This window comes from Apostichopus japonicus, chromosome 23 (assembly GCF_037975245.1).
Source record: "Apostichopus japonicus isolate 1M-3 chromosome 23, ASM3797524v1, whole genome shotgun sequence".
NCBI lineage: Eukaryota > Metazoa > Echinodermata > Holothuroidea > Aspidochirotida > Stichopodidae > Apostichopus > Apostichopus japonicus.
In genome coordinates this window covers 13006256-13030748 of record NC_092583.1, presented here as the reverse complement: position 1 = coordinate 13030748, position 24493 = coordinate 13006256, and the positions used below count along the sequence as shown (strand labels likewise).

General features: G+C 37.9%; 1 protein-coding gene across 4 annotated transcripts in view; it reads left to right on the top strand.

The window, feature by feature from the left end:
- LOC139964827 (BMP-binding endothelial regulator protein-like) overlaps positions 1-24493 on the top strand; it is an 81228-nt gene that overhangs the window by 43021 nt on the left and 13714 nt on the right. For all 4 annotated transcript variants that reach the window (XM_071966831.1, XM_071966834.1, XM_071966833.1 and 1 more), the window contains 3 exons: positions 18316-18401; positions 22228-22327; positions 22848-22924. In XM_071966831.1, the coding sequence (XP_071822932.1) occupies positions 18316-18401; positions 22228-22327; positions 22848-22924 (263 nt within the window). The remainder of the gene's footprint in view (positions 1-18315; positions 18402-22227; positions 22328-22847; positions 22925-24493) is intronic.

Here is a 24493-nt window from a genome sequence, read left to right as displayed (position 1 = left end):
TTAACAAAGATATACCCGCCTCGTCACTTCTGTAAATTACTGATTCTAAAATATTTGACCTTTTGTCGTTAAAATCTCTTTCGTAAACAGGTAAGAGAGGTTCTTACCACAATTGCTTGTATTAATTCATCTTGTAAGGTTTCAAGTCAATTATCTTTAGGGTCATCATAAAAAAATATATAAATATATATATATACAAAAATTGTTAACGCTTTAAGTTTAGTCTTTTAAGTATCTATTAAGTATGGAACGCGGTAAATGTAAATATTTCTCACAAAAGCCTTTACATATATATTTAGGTCTTTAAGTGTACTGTCCGTTCGGGTCAATAACCTCAGCCGTAGACTTTATTTATCCGGACTGTTTTGTTTTGGACATCGATCACATCGAATTAACGTTCGTTCTTTTGATGGAAAAATATTGGGTTGCTGTTGTTAATTGGACAATAACAGCCACCTAAAATATCATCAGGATTAGGTTAATAAGGTTAAAGAACCGAATTATGTAATTCGGTGTTTTCGTATTAACCTAAATAATTTGTTATTTAATATACAATGATTAATATGATAATTTTTTACCTTCTTCTTTTGAAGTACCTTTGTGAGGGTGATGTTATAGAAATTTAACTTAACAAGGATGCGTTATATTTATTATTGACTTTATCCTTAATGTAGCTGATGGTGGGAATGGGATGGGGTGCTTGAGAGATGGGACTATGTGTACACATAAGAATTTATTATACTCCTCACTTACCTGTCTCCCCATAGCACACTCGTTCTACCTTGTCTAGAGCACCTGGTAATCTTTAAGCACCGTGTTCTCTCCCTGCGACACGGTCAAATCCTGTCTAACGCCCTCCTTACTCTTTCTATACACTGCAGAGCGTAGAAAATTCTATTTAAAAAATATGCTTCATTTTGATAAAGCATCGAAGTCTTTTTTGAAGGATCTACGTCATCTTATTGACCAGAAACACATCTCCACACAAAGTTTGCGTGAGTGTCCTTTGGGGTGGGGGGCTTATTTTCCCTTAGACTTTTCCCTTAGTCGCGCCTATATGTTTCAATATGTCAAATAATAACAAACGTATGGATATTCAAAAGATACAGTCGTCCTTGACTCAGAGGTTATTCGCGTATATAAACTCATTGCATTTCCGACGCATATTAATTTCTCAGATGTTTTTATGCATATATAAGCCTTCCGTGGCGCTAGCAGACATTGCCCTGCAGACGACCTTGTTCGTCAGAAGTATGAAAGTACTTATACGTGTGTCTGTACTGTAATGGGTATGAAAGCGGGCCGGAGGGACGCGGGGGAGGGGGGGGGGGTGTTGTACGGGGTAAAGGAACGCAGAGATATATAACAACTGACATGATTTACAAACTTTGACGTATTCTGTCTTTCCGTATACCACGAATCAATCGAAAAGTCTATTATAATAAGAAACTAAATCGGTCACTCGGACCATTAGGTATAGGTTTCACCCTGACATTTTCGGCGTTCTGCCCCCCACCCCCTTTATCCCCCCCTTCCATAATTCTGGTCACATCCCCATTTGTGTCGTTCATTAATATCTCCACCAGAAAGCCCCCCCCCCTGTTCGTTGTCCTGGAGGCACACACTATATATAAGCCCATTTCCACGCGCTTGTAAATTTTCGTCGCTTCCCATGCATGGTGACAATGCTATAGTGAGGTCTACGGGTATTTTGTGAAATCTGTTATATTTGACAGTTTGTATATAAACTTGTCTCATAAAAGTCTGGATTTACAATGGGTTATCGCTCGTAGCCATATGATGCCACATCAGAATTCTACTGTGGATGTATGAAGGTAGCGCCAATGTTCCGTACTGTTGTAAAGTTTAGGCCTATTACCACTTTGTACGTACCCCACCCACCCACCCACTAAAAAATTGACCAAAAAAAAGATCGGTCCGATTCATGGTCAACCACAATTTTTACTGTTTCAGTACAGAAATATTTGCGAACAAAGTCGGGAAGAAGAAGAAAGAAAGAAAAAAAAATCAGAAAACTTTTCGGCAGAGTCCATGTTATTTCAAATTACCAAAGTTTGTAAGTGATATATAGTTCAATCTATTAGTTCAGTTTGCTCTCAAAGTTTCATTCTCTTCTACAAAACCATTCCAACGAACAGACAAAGAAATGGAATAGATCATTCATTCACGAATGAATGGATGGATGAAATCGTTTGACTGAATAGATGGATGGACTGTATTTGATGATTGAATGAAAAATTGTTGTGACTGGCTGATTGTATGGATGAATCAGGCCCGTAGCCAGCTTTTACCGTGGGGGGGGGGGGGGGTTCGTCATGCGCGGTAGGACTATCTAAGCGGAGCGCCACCATTGGTTGGCGCGGAGCGTACAAGAAAATTTTCAGCTTTTCGAACCCCCCAGATGGCCGGAAACGGCACTTCCCGAGTGTTTCAAGCAAGAAGAAATTCAGCCCCCATTTCGAAATTCTCCCCGCTTCTTGGAACACTTGACAAATATTGGGGGGCTGAACATACCTTCATCATGAATTAATGCATACATGAATGAACGAATGAATGGATGTATGGATGGATGTATGGATGGATGAATGAATGAATGCAAAAACGCAGAGTAGACAATTTACGTCCTTAAAGAATATGGATCAGGTAGTATAATATAATGACTGTTCATGCAATGAAATGAATTATGGGTTTATTTGTTTAAAGATGGATACTTTAATCAAAGACATATGAATCAATCAATCAACGTAAGATTTGATCAATAAATCTATAGTTGAATTCCTTTTACCCAAAGCGGACAGAGTATGTGAACTGGTTTACACGCAACTGATTTCGAAGAATCAATTACAAGTTTGCAACGACAATATCAGTAGAGAACAGGCGCGCAGCCAAGGGGGGGGAGCGAAGGGGGAAGCCGCCCCCCCTGAGCATATTTTAAACAATTTTTTTAATGTTTTTTTGATATCGTTTGTAATTTCAAAAAAGAAAATGCTAAGATGAAACTTACAAGGCCTGGGATGTGCCATTTCCAGCGATCTGGGAGGCATTTTCAGTCAAAATTTTCTTGTACGCTTCGCGCCAACTCATGGTGGCGCTACGCTTAGATAGTTTGCAATGCCGTATCTACGGCTCTGATAGTTTGCCTACATTTTCGCCCCACCCTTGGCAAATTCCTGGCTACGCACCTGGTAGAGAAACAATATCAGTTGAAGCAATGGGAGATCCACAGTACCCATTACAGAGCAAAACAGGAAGTAGACAGGATAATGTGAACCAAGAACATTAAATGAACTTACAACAACAACAAAAAACAGCATGAGAGAAGTAAAGCGGCAAAAGTTAATGAATCACAAATCAATCTAAAGATAGGCTAGACGATAAGCAGACGTGTAGATGGACACGCAGACGGACAGACAGACGTACCAACCGATCTACAGACAGATAGACGTTTTGTCATTCATGTCAAAGGACGAAATCACTGTAAGCAGACAGTCTGGTACATGTAAGGACTTCGTGCATCGGAGAGGGAGTTAGGCTGACAGGTTTATCCAATGCGTGGACGGGTGGAACACATGTTTGACATAACTGTATAGGCCGACGTACAGATAGATACACCAACACACGGACATTGGACTTCCTGTAAGAAAACAGTTGACCAAAAATTTAAAAAAGCTTCAGAATAAAAAAGGCCTATGGTCAAGAGATACAAAATCTTAATCAATTCATCTTAATTAAAATACGTATTGGACAAGAAACGTCATCCATCCACCCACATATAAATGGTGTCGACCAAAATCGAGTCCTTCATGTTTCTGTACTTCTTTCCGTAAAAATAACACAGAATTTGTTTAAGAGTCTTCTAATAACTCTTTTTTTTTTGGAAGAAAATATTTCTCTCTTGAATTGTAAATCTTTGTTGAGAGGTATGCAGAACAAATCGAGAATGATTTTCTGTTTGAACTTTTTGTTTAAATAGGTAGCCATTTTTTTATGAATACATAAATAAAACGTAAATATGCCCGTAAATCAAGAATGCATTATTCGTCTCCACGACAGAAATATTTGTCTTTAAAATAGCTGCTCTGTTTGGATTTGGTCAGGACTCAAATAAAAAGAAACACCAAAACAAAAAAAAGTCGGTCTATAAATTAAAGCTTTCCGTATGAAAGCCGATGTCGTCACTCCGCAAGTCTGCTCCATGATAATAAAACTCTGTTTTGATCCTTTTAAAGCGGCATGGTTCATCGACATTGGTGGTCATTTTATCATTCAAACAGTTTGTACTTTTCCATGAATTTTGTGTACTAGAATAAGAAGAAGACAGTGTCTGTCTATTGCGCATGCTCCAAAGCTAAGATCACTAGACGCGAACAGAAATACCATCCCAGGTTAGCAAGTGTTACGTTTGAGTTTGACTTTATATATATAAATACATATGTATACTATATATATATATATATATATATATATATATATATATATATATATATATATATATATATATATATAAATATAAATACATATGTATACAATATATATATGTATATATATATATATATATATATATATATATATATATATATATATATATATATTCATATATATGGGGGTGGTCAGCAAATAATACCGCCTATTTCTGGGAAAGTGTAAATGTTGGCGGAATGTTTCCTTTGAATAGAGCAGAGTTGTGATGGTGCAGGGTGCGGGCGCTGGGGGCATTTCATGAGTCCCGATGGAAGTTGCCATGTTCTGCCTTACCTTTGTATCATTATCATTCCTCCCAATATTTCAAAAGCTAGCCCTTAATTGTCTTTGGATATTCTTTTGTTACTGACCTTCTTTTTGGGCTTGTAGCCATCTAGGTAAGATGAACTATGCCTTTATAAGATACGAGCGTATATTGGAGGAATGCGGACTTGTTTCCATATCTCAGTTTGTAAATTGTAAACCGTACCCTAAAAAGTAAAAAGTCAAGAAAGGAAAATAAAAAGAGGTGGCAATACATAAAACAATGATAAGTGTATAGGTGTAAAGAACTGTAACGAATCAAAGCAAAAACATGTGTTATTTGATAGGGAGTCAACTCCAAAGATTTGTGGGTGAGCGTTTGTGTTGGTGTGCGTGTATGTAAGTGTCAGTGTGTGTGCAACTAACTTAAACAGCGTAAGATTTTCGTCCTTAATTTTCCGAAGTTTAATAAATTTGCAGGTTTATGTACTGTTAGTGATCTTTTGAGAGAAATCACTCAATCATGCAGGAGTGATCGAGTTTGCGATAAATGATTGTTTTTTTCCTAGAACGGTGCGTGAGGAATCTCGCAATTTCGATGTTCCAAAACATAAATTAGAATTATTAATTAACTGTCGGTGCTAATTGATTGAACCAATATGCCATACACCACCGTTTAAACCCACTGTCGGTTTTATTTAAAGCCACAGGCAAACCCCCCAAATAACAAGAAGGGACAAAACCTCTGAAATATTTCGTCGTGTTCAATTCAAGTCGTACTAGGGAAAGAAAATAGTAGCCCTTGTTATATTTGATTTTGTCGCATGTGACACGAGGGAATGGCAAAAAAGAGAAAAGAAAAAAAAGGCACATACTCAATGATTTCTAAATTGGTTCTATACACTGTAAGTTAAAATTAGAAGACGTATTAAACACTGAACACAGCAAAATTTGAATTACGATGTATTTAACTTTGCTCCCCGATTTATTAGACACCATTTTTTATGGGCTGTTACTGTTTCTTTGCAAAGCGACAACTTCTATTTTCTCCCAAAACTTGATCCTTATTCTATGAGACTAGACGGCTTGATATATAAAACAGTACCATGTTAACGGTAATTGCTACAAAGCGATGCCGCCGAACTTCGTCCTATGCAAGGCACGTTTTAATACGTCATAACCTATTGCTACGTAACTAGACACTTATTATTGAGGGGGGTAAACCAAATTCCCAGGGTATTATACCTAGTAAATTCACTGTGACAAGAACAAAAAAAAAGTTACAAGATACGGTGTCGTTCGTGTAATGTATTTTTTTTTTCTCTTCAAATTTGGCGTAGATTAATGATTATTGCGTACGTATAAGGTCACATATATTAAAAAAAAAAATGCCAGAATTTTAGGTATACCCGAATTTTGAGGTTTATGACAGAAAATCTGAAATGTTTATGCAGATATTTAGTAAAATCTGTTTACGTCTGTGGTGAAAAGTATTCCTATCTGAAATTCCATTCGGTTACCTGGAATTATAAAGTTAACCCAACATATACCCGCGATATAGATATATATATATAGATACTGTTGATGTACATATACGAATAGTACACAATGTCTCAGGTGGCAAAAGTTGAAGTCTGCCCAAGTTGGCTGGCGTGTGCCTGCATTGAAAATATGGACGTTGTCGTAAAACGTTCTTGACAATATTTACCTCCTATATAGTAATGACAAAAATAATACAGAATGTATAAGCAAAATCCGATGAATAATGATATTTGTCAAAGAGAACGACACTATGGCAATCTCTTTTCAGCTTCCAAGTTTACTTAGCGTGGGTTTTGCATTTGATGACATAACAATACGTTATTGTAGTTACACCTTTGTATTGGTGAAATCGATAGCACTTTTTGAACAGGTTAAAGCAAACATGGAAAAAAGTACAAGAGGTATGTACTTTCTTGTTTTTATCGTATAGAATGGTATGTTTTTTTTTCATATGTAAAGTTAGGTGCACTTTATAGGCCAGTTCCGTATAACGTTGTGTTAAATCGATTAATTAATGCATTTACCGTGTATTATTTAGATGTAGCTTTTAATCTGTGTGTGCATATCAATATATATTCACTCACGTAGCTCTTACACGTTTCTCTCTCTCTCTGTATCTCTTCGTTTGTTTCCTGACAACAGATCAGTATTACTTCCTATTTTGTAAATAAGAACATACTACACATTTCTAATAAACATGTTATGAACATTCAGGGGATATACATACATTATAATACACACATTTATATATATATATATTATATATATATATATATATATTATATAAGACATATGGTAGAATGTTTCAATTATTTTAACATAATGTTAGGCTATGACATGCAGTAACACCTACAAGTACACCTTGGACATGTATATTACTTTGTACCCCCCCCCCCTCCCACTGTATATGACTCGCAGCACGGTTTGTCCCTCTTCATAATCACGTCGCACAGTATGCATATGCTGATGCGTATAGGACTTCATAAGGCTGAGAAAATTTAAGACTGATGAGAACAAAAGCTGTTTTTTTTAATATTTATCTCAAACGGTAACCACTGTTATATTATTTAGCTTTAATTTGTGTTATTTCAATTTGTCGTATATGAAGGAAACATTAAACATTAAATCAGGACTAGTATTCTTACTTCAAGAACAAGCTAAACATACTTGTTCATGGAGACACACAGACTCTCTATTTTAACCGCATGCAGTATTTATTATATTACCATATTTTGCAAGGTTCACACAAAATCGTTGATCTAATGTGATCTCTAAATCCTTCAGTCCTTTTAGAAGTGTTCACTGTTAATGACTTCGGCGCTACCCATCACTAGATAAGTATAGCACGTTGGCCATTCATGGCACCTTTAGTCTTCCGTACCATGACCACGAAGATTTTAGTTAACATGTGTCCAAAGTTTTCTTATATTTTTGTAAATGCCTTTTCACTCACCGGTAAACATATTTCCTACGCTGGTCGTGGAAGAAGGGTTAAAGTAGTTCAAAATTGTCTTCTTACTGTAATTTTCCTAAACCACATGTACTTCCGTTTATATCGAATCCACACAGCAATACAGTATGCCACCACAGAGCATGGAACGCCGAAGGGACATTTAATATATTTGATGACTGTTCTTAAATCAAAATTACCTTCTTGTACTACTCTCGTTTCGATAACCAATAATTTATTGTTACAATCGTTATGATATAACGGTAGTTTGCTGCTTTAAAATGACATATTTGTTTAATTTTGATAATTTACATTAAGTCACGTATTACACTATGTAGTTTACCGGTTGGACAAAAGGTATAGTTATTTTTTAAATAGGCAGAATGGTCCCAATTATTGTGACATTGTTGGCTTCACCTACTTGCAAAAACCATAGCGCATTTGCTCAACTAGGCGTGACCACGATACTTAGCAAATTCGTCAATTTCATAATCGTATAAGCGTGTATACATTGCAATATAAAAAAAAAATGATTTCAGACTTGCATTGCCTTCTTATATAGCACCAAAGATAAATCCAAATCAATGTATTATAAAAGCAACACAAAAATATCACAAAATTTCATATTTCATTGAAATTCAATTTTTTTTTCGATATAAAAATCGTACAATTATTATTACGCGGCATTTTATCTAAAAGATGCAGACAATTTTTTTCAATAATTTTGTTGAGCAGTTAAACTTCAAACGACCGCATATCCTCTTCATGAAAAAGAAACTACTATATCATTATTACTCGCAATAACACGCATAATGTGTCTTACATGTGATTCCATCCAAATAACATGTCATTTTGTACAATAAATAAGTGCCGTTTTGCAAAATGTCAAAATGATAAAGTGATGTAATAATTACGTCAGCATATTAGACGTCTAATCTTAGCAATGGGGAGTTGTGGGTGGGTGGGTGCTTGGGTGGGTGGCTGGTTGGGTGGGTAAAGTTGCCCTATCTGGTCCGTCGCTACCAGTGTATTCTATATAGACCTACATTCCATTCCTCAGAAAATTCCCCTGATAGGAGACCCGTGTCATTGTATGTCTCACCACCTACAGATATCCGATCTCGCAGCGGTTTTCTTCCCTCCTCTGACAAAAAGATCTTCCCTGTTCTCACCCAGTCACATATTGGGAGGTCCATCGTCAGATCCACCCGTGCGGGAGAATTGATCAAATGACCGTTGAGAAAATTATTTACATTGATAAACGAAAATATTTTGGTTGATAAAAAAAAGAGAAAAAAGAAACTATGCCATAGTTCACATACTTTTGTTTTGAACGTCCTTTCGATACACTGTACACAGCTCCATATGATGTAGAATGTTTGTATGTAATACTTAACCGAGTGCATGGCGACACTTGTATTTTAGATGTAGGTGGGGCATGGGGGGGGGTGGTCAGGGATGGAGGGAGGGAACGCTTATACCTTCTCATGTCGGGAACGTTACGCAAAAAATCGACTTAATTCCTGCCCTTTAAAAGGATAGTTCAGAGGAAAGTTCACGTTTAGCATGGATGAATAATTTCATCTGGGTTCTAAGAATTTTTATTCCTCTTTTCATCAATCCGAGATAAATTGCACTCTGGACTCTCTCCTCTTAAGTAAGGATGCTAGAAATCATACTATGCTTCTATGATTACACATACCCTATATAAGAACCGACCGCACCCTCCCCAACCCCCTTCCCCCTCCCTCCAGCCCCCACCAACCACATTCCACCGACACGAAAAAAAAAAACTCTTGTTATAAGCCACTCAACAGTTAACTGCCTATACGTGTTAGCTTTTCAGGTGTCGTAATCTCTTAGGTTTTCCTATAACGGCAGCAACGCCGTGAGTCTTTTGGCTGCTTTTGGCTGGGTGGGATTGAGGAAATATAGGGAGCGGTTCAATCGTTATTACGCTTCGTTCGCAGCGTGAACTTCAATGTATTACCATCATTTCTGAGGGGAGTGGAGGGAGGAGAGGGGGTGGGGGTGGAGGAGGAGAGGAGAGGAGACTATCATAAAATAGGCTACTTAAAGAAATACGGAAAATGTAAAAATGGGAGTCATTTTGACATAATTGGCCCGGAGGCCAGACTCGTTCTCGACGCCCTTTGATGACTAGGTTGGTGGAACAGAGAGGGCTTCATTGTCTATTACACGATGATGCAACTGTTGCAAGTTGACAATTTAACAACTTTTAACTACTACTCCAAATTTGTTTCCATGCTGTATAGTTATTAGGCCCCATCCTCATCTTAGCCAATTAGTTTATTCTTTAAAGTTAATAATCGCTCGTTGTTTTTTTACTGGACTATTTTCATATATATGACCGGCATTTGTTTGTCAGTGCCAAGGGGTATCGTAAGAAACAACGTTGAAATGAGTTCTCATTTAAAATGTTCTGTTATCGATATTGATGTGGTGTCGTTATCCTATCGCATCGATTCAACGATAGAATACGTAGCCTATACATATCACTCATTACTTGGACAATTGTATCCATAGCAACGGATAAAAATTCAATATACCACATACCGAAATCAGTTGGGTTTTGATATTTGGCTGTTTTTGGTTCCTTGCTTTTTGCAAAGCAAGGAACCTATGCGTTCAACTTGGCGTGTGTGTGTGTGTGTGTGTGTGTGTGTGTGTGTGTGTGTGTATGTGTGTGTGTGTGTATGTGACGCTTGGCTTGTGTACACGATATCTCAATAAGGAAATGATGTATCCTGATGAAACTTGTTGGGTGGATAGCCCATAGTAAGAGGAAGATCCCTATTGTTTTTGGTGCCCGCAAAGGTCACCAAAGGTCAGTTAGATGCCAAAAACCAATATATTAAAAACAGCAATAACTCCCATTGACAGGGTCCGACATGGTTGATATTTTGGGAGTAGTTGTGAATGGGGTAAGGCATCGTTTCCAAACATAACGGTAATGTGATCGAAGGTCAACAAAGGTCAATTAATGATAAAAAACTAGTATTTTTGCGATAACTTGAGAACGAAATGTCCGTTAGGGTTGGGAGTTGCTTCAATGTAATCCAATTGTCGACCCGCACCTGGGTGACCCTTGACCTCAATTTGACCTTTGGTGACCTTTACGTGTTTTTGGGGATTTTTACAGTTTTGATGCTATTTTCAGATGTCAAAGGTACCTTCTGAACATAAATGTCAATAGGTTGACCCCGTGTGACCTTTATGTGCGAAGTTATATGGGGTCAAAGTTTTTCGGTCGGAGTTAGGATGGTTGTACAGACTTGTCGTTTTGTTTTTTGGAATCAGGAGATTAAACTACATCTGAAACCAAGGTCAAAAGGTCAAAGGTCACATTAGAAAAAATGTGCTTATTTTGGGAGGAAACGAGCAAAAAAGAAAATGTTTGGTTTTGATGCTAGATTTGGATACCAAAGGTACCTTCCGATCAAAAATGTCAATGGGTTGACACCCGTGTGACCTTCGTGTGCGAAGTTATATGAGGTCAAAGTTAATTTTCAGACATTTAGTGTAATAACTCCCAGTGCCAAGGTATTACACGGTTGATATTTTGGGACAAGTTGCAAATGGTATAGGGGAATATTTTCAAAATTAACGGTCATGTGATCCGAGGTCACTAAAGGTCAATTAATGATAAAAAACTAGTATTTTTGCGATAACTTGAGAACAAATTGTCCGTTAGGGTTGGGAGTTGCTTCAATGTAATCCAATTGTCGACCCGCATCTGGGTGACCCTTGACCTCAATTTGACCTCTGGTGACCTCTGGTGACCTTTTTGTGTTTTGTGGATTTTAACAGTTTCGATGCTATTTTCAGATGTTACAGGTATCTTCTGATCATAAATGTCAATGGGTTGACCCCCGTGTGACCTTTGTGTGCGAAGTTATACGAGGTCAAAGTTAATTTTCAGACATTTTATGCAATGACTCCCAGTTCCAAGGTGTGACACGGTTGATATTGTTGGAGTAGTTGCAAATGGTATAGGGTAATATTTTCAAACTTAACGGTCATGTGATCCAAGGTCACCAAAGGTCAATTAATGATAAAAAACTAGTATTTTTGCGATAACTTGAGAACGAATTGTCAGTTAGGGTTGGGAGTTGCTTCTACGTAATCCAATTGTCCACCCACATCTGGGTGACCCTTGACCTCAATTTGACCTCTGGTGACCTTTTTGTGTTTTGGGGATTTTTACAGTTTCGATGCTATTTTCAGATGTTAAAGGTACCTTCTGATCATAAATGTCAATGGGTTGACCCCCGTGTGACCTTTGTGTGCGAAGTTATACGAGGTCAAAGTTAATTTTCAGACATTTAATGCAATGACTCCCAGTTCCAAGGTGTGACACGGTTGATACTTTTGGAGTAGTTGCAAATGGTATAGGGTAATATTTTCAAACTTAACGGTCATGTGATCCAAGGTCACCAAAGGTCAATTAATGATAAAAAACTAGTATTTTTGCGATAACTTGAGAACGAATTGTCAGTTAGGGTTGGGAGTTGCTTCTACGTAATCCAATTGTCCACCCACATCTGGGTGACCCTTGACCTCAATTTGAACTCTGGTGACCTTTTCGTGTTTTGGGGATTTTTACAGTTTCGATGCTATTTTCAGATGTTAAAGGTACCTTCTGATCATAAATGTCAATAGGTTGACCCCTGGATGAGCTTTGTGTGTGAAGTTATAGGAGGTCAAAGTTAATTTTCAGACATTTCATGCAATAACTCCCAGTGTCAAGGTGTGACAAGGTTGATTTTTTTGGACAAGTTGCGAATGGTATAGGGGAATATTTTCAAACTTAGCGGTCATGTGATCCAAGGTCACCAAAGGTCAGCTAATGTTAAAAAACTAGTATTTTAGGGGGAGAAAATGGGCAAAGAAAACATGTTTGAATTTTTACAGTTTTGATGCTCCGTTTAGGTCTCACCGATCAAAAATGTCAATTGGTTGACCTACGGGTGACCTTTGTGTGTGAAGTTATGTATACAAGTTCAAAGTTAATTTTCAGACATTTAATGCAATTAAATTCCAATGCCAAGGTGTGACACGGTTGATAATTTGGGACAAGTTGTGAATGGGGTGTTGGAACATTTTCAAACTTATAGGTCATGTCATCTGTGGTCACCAATGTTATCATATCTGTTGACCCGCTTGTAGGTGACCTTATACTTCCTACATTTTCGACGCCATATTTAGATCTCAAAAGTGCCTTTTGATCAAAAATCCGATCACATTTTGTGATCACAAAAGTGTTGGCTATAGTGTTGGTTACTTTATGTGTACATGTAGGACCACAATTACTTGGACTATTTAAGCCCAATCTTGCTTGATAATATTATGTGTATTGTCATATACCCCAAGCAAGGAACCACAGTGCCCTTGGGCTCTTGTTCAAGGGCCATTTCTTGGTCAAATACACAAGAAACGGATGAGACTAAAGCATTGACAGAATTTACGATCGTGGACAAAACAGAAAACGAAAATAAAATAGTAAAAAAAAAATAAACTCAACTCAACATAAAAACACACAAATACAATGGCACGCCAATTGTGCAACATTAATCGCCATTCATGATATATTCACACATTTAACACGCGGACAATAGATCATCTCGGGTGACTAATTAACCATACGAAATACTTGCTATGGTGGATATTGCCTTTTGTGATTGTAATGTAATTTCCTGTGTCATTCACCCGCACGTCTTTCGTTTCAAACTAATTTTGGATGAAAAACAACTAAGGATAGTGAATACCAAAAACAAAATTGTCTCTCTTTTATTAGGAAATCTTGAAAAGAATGGGTTCGTCATGAAAAAGAATGACATCGTATATAACATCGCAAATGGGAGAGAAAAGACAATGACATTTTATTTAGCGAATAACAAAAGGAAAATGATCGGCACAAAATAATCTATTCGACTCAAATATCGTTGAACCTTTGTACATCAGTCGGTGTCTAAGAACACGAATATATTCATATGCTTGATGATATTCTTTGTAGTGTTTTAATTGAATTCATGAATATTTACTTTTCTTCGAAATTGTGTCGCTAATTTTAGTTTGCATTTCTCGTCAAAGATAGGGTTAATCTGATGCATGTAAAACAAAATATTGCGATGTCATTAAAACAATCAAATGCAAACAAAAAGGAAGTTTTGTCTTCGAAACAGGGTCATTGTGACAATTTCCATGTGATCGTCATACGTCAGACCCTCAGGATAAAACCTTGGAATGAATATGCACGGTTATGCAGGTTAACACGTTCCAGCCCACTTCTTTGTGCTATAGAAAAAAATCCAAGTGTTTGATGCGTTACCTCACATGCATTTTCGGCTATTTAAAAATTGAGATTTAACATTCAACTTATATAGAATGAAACAGTAACATCATTATATTAAGGTATGTTAACGCCAACCCCCCCCCCCCCCAAATAAAGGCCATGTCTTGCACATATATATCTAAAGCAAACATTAAAAGCAATGGTATAGCCCGCCGCTCTCACCCCTCCAATCCCACCCTCCGCCAAGCAAAAAGAAAATCATTTTCCCCTGAGAAAATTTTCTTTAATTTCCCTATAACGAGAAACTACATCATCTGTTCATGCCTTGTGACTATACTGCACATGATGCCGTAAATGCCTCGTGATTATAAATGTGTTTTATTATCGGTTTTAAACATTTTCATTAAAAAACCCAACATCCCAACTTTCGCGCCATTTATGATCCGAACTTTATATGTGTCGTCTGCTCCGTTCTTCTTTTTTTTTTCTGTACCGCGAGGGAAGCCCGTAGCAATCCTGTTGGATTTCGCTTACTTTATCCCTTATAGCGCTTGTTTTCCATATTTAGTCATCCTTGTTATTCTTCATAACATTTGTAACAATTATGGTAGCCATAAAGTCATTGCGTGCTCTTCACCATTCCATTGTACTGGCTACCCGCCAAGGGCGTCATGAAAATAAACTCTGGGTAAATATTTCCCTTATACGAACACCTTTACCGGAGAATAAAGACATCCCGAACTGCCATGGGATTTTGAGATCCATGATCGCTCAAAAAATCCCAGACACTGTTGAATGAATGCTGTTTTTTTGGAGGGTTTTACCGAGTAAAGTCTACAAAAGAAGTTATAATCTTCAGAGTTTACCTGTGGAATACATACATAGTTCAAGCCTTTGCCTTTGTGGAGAATATCGTATTGTCCTCTTGGTTCCTTGCACTTTTTCGAGATCCCGGTAAGTTTATTCCTTTATTCGTAGAGATTCAACATGTCCTCCACTGAACCCTAACATACAACCAGCTTATTTCGAGTTCACGTCTCACCCCCCCCCCCCGCCCCTCCAAGAAAACAGAGAGATCAAAAGGAAGGTATTTTGAGAAGCAGAACCGATGGAATACGGAAGGATATGTCAGCGCTAGGAATCTTCTGCACTATCAACATACACTAACACAACACAACACAACATATACAGCTTGTACACAGGTACCTACATTCAGAAATCAGATTTAGCATTTTCAGAATAAATCTAGCATCTTCAGCTACATGTAGCTGAAGATGCTTCGAACTGCTCACTATGTAGGTCCTGCTCTTCGAAGTATCTCAACTATGAGCAGCCGTATGACCTTTTATTCTGAGAAGTAGCGGACTATCCATTATGGTATAGTTATCTCTGTGTGCGTGAGCAATTAAAAAAAATTAAAATATAAACACATAAAATAAAAGATACATTGCAGGATCTGCAGCAGTCACTGTTTAGTTAGCAGTTTGGAGCATATCAACATTTATCTACACACAATATGGGAGTTGCAGATGCTCCGAGCTGCTCACTGTTTATGTCCTGCTCTTCGAATCATCAACGTTCTGAGCAGCCGGATGACCCTCTGAGGAGCGATGAGCAATCCAATATATATAATATTTGTCTGTGCATGATAAATACATACAATATCCATTGTTTCGTCGGCAGCGATTTGAAGACTCAGCAGATCGGAAATCAATTCGAATTTGCTCATGAGCAGCGATGATATATTCAACAAGATAGCTAAGTTCTGCATGCAACACTAGGAGCTTGTTATCTGAGATGCATATTGACATGTAATATCAACGGAGCAGTTCGACGCATTTCCAGGGGAAGGGGTTGGGGTTAGGGGGTCAGGCATGGGCAATGACTTAGAGCGACGACGGAATATTTATAATCTATTTGCGACACATTCTCTCTCCATACCTCATCGGTCCCCTCTCCTCCTCCGGTGACCTGCCCAACCCCGTCCGTGGTGACCCCATCCAACCCCGTCCCGGGTTACCCTGTCCAACCCAGCTCTGTTCCCTTTACCGCTTGTAATTCTTACAGGTAGCTTGCATGAGGAACAGACTACATTAGCATTACCAGTTTCAAATAAGCTCAGTAGTAGTTTAGGAAGGGAGAACGTTTGCAAAAGAAGCGTGCGAATACTTTCTGCGTTGAAGCGACATACACTTCAAACGCATATATAAAGAAATGAATTCTCACTTTACTTTTCGCTTACAATAGTAGAATTTTTGTAACAAATCGTGCCCCTTTAACATACAAATTCCATGTGTGTTTTGTTTTTTGTGTTACGTCAAACATTTTTATACAAATTCCATGTGCTTCTTTTTTTGTGTGTGTGTTACGTCAAACATTTTTTGTCTTCAAAAAAGAAGGAAAATAAAAGTGGCTTGAAATACCTAATTTTAACTTTATATAAGTGCATGATGTTTCGCCAACGGCTAATCCGTTAAGTGGTCATTCAGATAACTCCTTGAATCAACTTGGCCTTTCACGCAACTTCTAGAACCGGAAACTTTCCCAATGGGCAGTCGCCGAATTGTGTCTCCCATGCATACGATGGCTTCTTAACAACAATAATATACCGTTTAAAACGTCCCAAGTTCAAGAAAACCCATTTAAGTCTCCGAGTCTGTATGCTCAGGGCATGCCCGAGTAGCAAAAAGTCACTGGTGGTCTATTTAATGCCACATGTAGTTTTCAATGATCTGGGCAAACATTTGGAATTTCAAGTGGTATCTGTTGGCGCTATTTGACGAAACAGAGTAATATGAGTACTTTTATGCTGGGACTGGAAGCTGAAGGGAATTTTCAGCTCATTGATAAAAAAAAGAGTTCAAAATGTGTTACGAATGACTTGAGAAGACACTGACCTACCTTATAATATAACCAAGAATTAACCATCGTAAATTCGCCGTGACCCGGAGGTGTTGGGGGGGGGGTGGGTGGGGTAAAGAAGGTTATAGGGTGGTAGAATAGAGGGCGAAGGTATCGTGAGGAGGTATAGAAAATCGCAATATCCTACATGTTGCGGTCTGTACGGTGTAGTTTACGGACCATCCTTCAACACTTTTAAGAACTTTCCTCCTGATCGAAACGGTTTATTGTTTAACTTTCTCGTGACTAATTTGGAGGGTCAGAAAGTACAGGGGAAAAAAGAAGGAAAATGTAAAAACTGTGAGCGATTTTTTATTGCACACTTAAATCGTGGCGGTAAAAATGCAGACCTTTTTGTGATTGAAGCTTCATTTTCATTGAACGAAGCGTCATTGCTTCATTGAAAAATGTATTATTATTAATTGTTGTTGTTGTTATCGTTGTTATTCAGTGGGGGAAAATAGAAAACCTAGTGAATCTGGTACAAATTTAGAACGGAATTTAGGAATGATTATAGGCAGTATCGTATTATGTTGATAAGAAATATTGTCAGTACCCAGCTGGATATCATAAAATAAGAATGCGTGTGTGTGTAAGTGTTTAAACGCTTACAGAGCATTGACCCCCCTCCCTCCCTCGACTTGACTTAACAACGCGTATACGTTTAGTATACTATTTAGTTCGCTTCGCGTCCCAAATGCACTATTATCTTTTTAGCTATGCAATTTTCACCATTTGACAAACAATATCATGTGATTTATCGCACCGACCGGGTTCCATCGCCGATTTCATTTCGGTAGCGCATTCCTAGGTGGGCTCCAGAGATGTGCTGCACATGTTTGGGTTCGTAATATGGGGTCTACTGGGAAAGTGACACAGCGGTAGATAAGGACGATCGAAAATCAATGGGCCGAGTGTCCTCTGGAGGTTCGATATGGTTGGTACAAAACACCAACCGCATTACCCTCCTCCTCTCCCTTTCTCTCCACCCACCTCTCTGCATCTTTCTCTGTCTCCATATACAGCTTGAGTTAACCTCCAGGCCTTCTAGTTATCCCTTATCACCGACAATGGAATTCATTCAAGGCTACTTACTGACTGCTAAATGACATGAGCAAATATCCATGTGCTTTAGAGTAGTGACACGTTACCAGAATATTACTGGCATTACTTGCCAGAAATTTACCAGATCATGATTTAACAATTAGCCATCTTTATTTGATTTTTCTTTCTGTTCTCTTCTTTTCTATCTTGATATATCTTTCATGTGTAAATCAATTCGTTATGTGACGACATATTTTGCGACACGGAATGGTTTCTAAAGTAATTAAATGTCTGGTTATTTCATTATCTCCAACAGGTGACGCGAGTACATGTGAAGAAGAGGGCGCTGTTATAGAATTGTCATTTATCATGGGCAATCCCTGTATCACCTGTAGGTGTACGGTAAGGACATCATGCTTTTCCGATCCGATTTTTCAAACCTATTTTGTAACCTACAAATAATGCATCATGATAGTCTACTCAAGCAGACTACAGACCTAGATACATTTATACGTTGTGTGACCGGAAAACTAAGAAATGGGTGCTTTTAAAAGTCAGAGGGGTGTCCCAATTTTCTCACGAAAAGGAAAGGCGAAAAAAAAAATAATAATTATGACGCGTACGGCGATTTCATAGGAAGCGACATGTCTAGAAATTTGAAGCTCTCCCTGGTGTAAAATTATGACAACGAAGTGGTGACAAAACCAAACTAAAAAGGAAGATAATTACACCAATCAATCAAAAGTTTTCTTTATCATTTAATAAAAATGAAAGAAAGAACCAATACTTACGGAGCCTGTCTTAAAGACACCCGGCGTCTGCAAGGGCTCAATTAAGACTGAGATCCTGAAATGATGGTACCCTGTATGAACCGATGACTGCATGGACGCCTTCCCGACACTTGTGGTTTAGAGGGAGAATAGAGAAAAGGTGTTTTGGGACAAATTTGTAGGTTTGCGTTTGGAAATTAATTACCAAACCGCAATCACCGTGGTAGAAAAAGCCTCATGAAGTTGAGAATGTAGATTATTGACAGGGTGCAGATGTTGGAAATACCAAAATTGTTGAAACAAGTTAGGCAAAAGCATAGATTGATGAGATATAATATAGGCTATATATATATATATATATATATATATATATATATATATATATATACATATATATATATATATACACATACATACATATATATATACAAACATACATATATATATATATATATACAAACATACATATATATATACAAACATACATATATATATATACAAACATACATATATATACATATATTTGAAATTGAAATGAGTTGGTAAGTCCACTTAAAAAAAAACTTCCAGCCTCCGCCGGGATTTGAACTCGAACCTATCGCTTTACATGCGGACACCCTAACCAACTAGACCATGGACGCTGATTTGTTTTAAAATTATATTCAAATTTATCTATATAGCAGTCTTTTCCAGGCTTGCATATATTTTACCTACAGCAGCGTGTGGGAATTTGTTTTATCCGCTCAAGAATGTGTTGAGACTTCCAGAGTAATGATCTATAGGCCTATAAAAGCATACAAAAGCCTATTTGGGATAATTTCCCGAATTAAGTTCTCTTTCCGGCTGGCTCTCAAAAGCGGCTTTCTATTACCAAAGAAAAACGAAAGAAAAAAATGGAGTGAGAGGAGGGCCCAAGCTCTTAATGAATACATTGAACTGTCAACACTTATTGGTATAATAAAATGTACACGTACATTACTACACCCGGTCCTATACTGTATTTACATAGTGTGTGTGTGTGTGTGATAGCTGCAGAATGAGCAAACATTTTGCCAAACTCCCTCAAAAAAAAAAAAAAAAATGGAAGAAATAAAACAGGAAAAAAAAATTCCATCAGGATCTTGTAAAAGGGTAAGAAGAGGGGTTGGATTCCGTATTCTACGAGGTACTCCATGCGAAGCCCTTTACAGGATACTACAGTACCAATGGCGTCTGCTGGATTATGCCAAGTAGTCTGTAAACAACTCAAAAGGGCGAAATCCTCTGATCGGATGATGACTGACATCGCACGTTGTAAGAGGGTAACACGATAATTACCTTCAATGTGGGACACGGATATTCTTATTCAAGTCAAGGATTAGCATTATCAAAACGGAGAGAAAATTGGTTATTGATAATAGGTTAAAATGTAGCTGATCGGATCATTACAAGTTTTTTTTTGATAAGGAAAGTATTGAAAAAAAAAGAAGAAAAAATGCTACTTTATTAACGCCTGATTTAAGATTGATACAGGGGGTTTTATAAAAAAAAACTCTTGTCTATATAAGGCCCCGGGAAAACGTCGTACGCTCCGCACGTATACTACCTGAAGACTGCGATAGTAAAAAAATATATATATGTGAAGGCGGTCTTGGAAGTTTTCTTTGGAAGAAATCGAAGCTGGTATAGGTCCGACAGTTAAAAAACTGAAGTAGTAGAGGGCTTATAATGAAGTTACATGTTTGATATATTTCGTTGCACGTTTATTTCTATATTAGTACAAATCTCGTGCAAATAGAAGATCGACTTTTTTTGGGGGGGGGGGGAGGGGGTTGGGTGGATGGGGGGATTGTTTTGTTTTACTTCATAATATGATAATAGACTGGACAAGTAATGTTATGCTTTTTAATATGAAAATTTGAACCAAAATCAGCGTGAAATATTAATGATCTAAACAATCGTAATGTGTGTGTACAAAGAATTTTGCATGGTTCAACTTCTAATTTATATCCAATTTAATCTAACAGAAACAAATTATGCTCTTCAAAGCAACATGTGTTTTTTCCAACAAAATATGACGAATGCAGTTCAATGGATAGAACAGGATATTAAATGTCGAGATGTTTACTCATGCTTACTAAATGAACTTCGGTAACGCCGTTAAAGCAGCAGCATGGTGGGTGCCATAATTTCGTCAGTAATTGCGCCAATAATTCGTCAAATAATTCGTCAATATTGCGCCAATAATTTCGTCGACATTTTAACAGAAAGTGGATAACACTTTACTGCAAAACGCTTAAAATCTGCAATTTGAACCATCTTTACGATGTTCATTTACTAGTCAAACATAGGGACAGTTGTTTAGACTCCTTACCAGTCATTAGTTGAAACAGCATTTGAGAAGCATCTGCTGACAGGTGGTCTAACATGTGTTACGGTGTTATAACACACTTAAGTTTATACTGATTATTGATTAACGTGTGTCTCTTATTCACAGTACAAAATGATCAGGCCATGTTTGGGTGATATACGGTGCATTGAGACGTATACTTAACAGTGTCTCTCATAAGCGAATCTGCCCTATTCTTACTTTAAACACACATTAGGCCTACTACACGCCCGCCTCCCCCCCCCCCCCCCCTCCCTCGGCTGTTCCCTTTCCTCTGTTGGCGTCCGTGGATTTACAAAGGGATTAAGCAATAATATACCCAACAGAAAAGCGGAAAGCCCCCCCCCCCCCAAGTGTAGGAAACTCATGGAACAGGGGGATCCACACGATCTTGCCAGCCAAAGTGGAACTTTTGTACCCAATCGGCGGCCCATAACATGGGAAAATTACTAGGCATATATGGTCAAAAGGTCTCTGCATTACACTGTTCTATTGTATCCTATCACACGTAGGCCCTTTTGTCCTCAAAAGTATACATGTTTTATGTTTTTAATTTGCCAAAAGGTTCTGCGGGCCACATTAATTACGATTTTTTTTTATAAACCTCACTGACTGCAATATATTTGTTCGAGGGGCACGCGGGCCGCTCTTTGCCCGTGCAGCTGCACATGCCGAAATTCGTAAAACAAACTCTAGAAAACAAATCTGTGAAAGTAGAAAATATATGCGATAGTCTAAAATCTGGGATGGAAACTAAAACAAGTCTATAAGAAAGGAAACCCGCTCGGTTGATTGAAGGTTTAAAGTTTACGCAAGAGTTACTACCACAAAGTGTCAGAGAAAATGGCGAAGATTTTGTGATAGGCCGTCAATTTGCAAGAGAAATAACACCTTTGATTTGTATGTATGTAATTATTTTCTTATCTCGAAAATAAAAATTGCGGTTAATGATACTTTCGACCTTGACAAAGACTTGTATAGGAGTCTGGCGTTAGTCGCAAAGTGGTCATATAAGTGTTATAGAAATAATAATAATAAAAAAGAATGAATTTCTTGATTGACAGTTGAATTTGTTGCTCTTGCTTTACAGAATCATATTGTAAAATGTCAACAGAAAACATGTGACAAGCTGGACGATTGTGCACTAGTTGTGAAGGCAATTGAAAGAGATTGCTGTGAACATTGTAAAGGTAAGTAAAGAGGGAAATTGGTAGGAGGTGTAAGGTGAAAATTGGTGGGGAAAAATTCATCATAATACCACGGAGAAGTGGGCCGGAGGGGAGGGGAGATGTAGGGGAGGTTGGAGTGGAGGATGAGGGCTCATTAGTAAAGTGTTAGGGGCTGAGGTGGATCAAATATCACAACTAGCCTTACTTTTGTTGTATGAAGTAGTTACTGCGTCATTTCATTTGTGTCAGATGTGATCGGTAACTAATGCCACATGATATGTATGTAACAAACTCGCATGGATACTGTCCTGTACTAGAAATTTCACAAATCTCCTATACACTATACTTTATCTTCTTCTCAGATTTACAATCTTATATTTCAAACCGGGAGACTGTTTTGTTTTATTTTTCCTTTCCTCTTCTATTTTGTATATCGCCAAGCTCCTTTAATTACTATTTCCATACATGACATGAATAATTGAATATGACACAAAGATTGATTAAAAGTCTAACCGTCCAATTATCTCTATTTTTCCCCCAGTCTGTCTTTTTAATGGCGATGTGTACCACAGCGGCCAGAGATGGAATTTGGACGGGTGCCGACATTTCCAATGCCAGGTAAAATCATTACTGACGTCACGGAATCCAGGTTATACCACTGTTTTTGTCGGGAGAGGGGGGGGGGGGAGGGCGGGGGATGTTACATCACTACTATACATACGTTAGGGGTTAGGGGTGGGGAGATGTCAGCTGGTCGTTAAAGAGACACTTCGGTTGGAATCAACTATATGAAGTTCTTCAATATATTCTGGCCCGTTTCGTTTTTGTATGTCATAATTTTGTACGTTATATCTGTGTGTGAAGTACATTGTTCATTCATGTACATGCATGGGCTTGGAAAGGTCAGAAGTTGAGATCCTTTATCCAATTATATTAGAAATAAGACTATGGAATTAAAGCAAGAAGAAGAAGGACCAAAAAAAAATAATAATAAGTATCATGTGACGATAAATAAGAAATCCATTCCCCGAACTCTCCGCCGTGCATTAATATGACGAAATTATATAGTAATAAAGTGTCTTTATCTTCCGGACGTTTTCATCAGTAGATGGTGCGAAACGATTCCAGCACCTACCTTAATCTAATCTTAATCTAGACAGACTACGTCACGTTGAATACTTTTAATAGGGGTTTCGTAATGTTTAATTGCACCCTCATATAATTAATGTGGGATTCTCGTATCCTTGATTATGTAATAAAAGATTCGAAAGACTTATTAAGCTGGCAATAGGTCCCCGAGAGAGATCAAGGGAAGCGAACGACATTAATGAATTACAAAACATGAATGATATTCAACAGTCGGTCTGCAATAACCGTGTTAATGGGATAGATCTGTCATCGCGGTATTCGCGGTGTCAAAAGCTTTCAAAGGGAACCTTCTGAAATATTGATTTTGCTTGGTCTTCCTGTGTTGTTCATTATGGACATTTACTCCGCATCACGTAAGATCTAAAATTCATAAAGCTTTAAATTTAAGAAATGAATCCATTAACATAACATTGAACACTATTTTATAAGAGGCCTCTAACACTATAAATTGGGGGGGGGGGGGGGTAAACGAGGACCTGGGCAAGGTAGCCCCGTATCTGGGATTAATTTGAGAGCAACTTTGTTTAACATTAAGAGGATTCCAGGGTTTCGGTTCCAGTGCCAAATATTACCTGGGCACAGCCAGTCATTGTCGGTAGATGACGTTATGAAATACTGCCCCCCCCCCAACTCTCTCTCACTTAATGTACTTACTTAGTTCGTGGGTTGAACCTGCCGTTCCACATTTGTTTTCTTACACTTTAAGTGTACCCTTGATCTCCACGGCTGGAAGGTGATCATTCAAATCTCACTTTTAGTTTTGTCAGGCGCTCGAGAATGTCGAAAGGACCAGAAGTAAATGAACAAAATATATTTCAAAAAGTACTTATTGATGATACAAAACTGAAACATGATGATGTAACAGAACACAATGATGATACAAAAATAGGTGCTAGGTTTTAAAACTTCTACGTGATGAATTAGAGTTGCGATGTTTATTCTACAAGTAGAGCAGCCTAGAACGCGTCCCCTCTGACCCACCCCACCCCTACCCCACCCATACCCTACCCCACCCTTACCCCCACCCTTACCCCACCC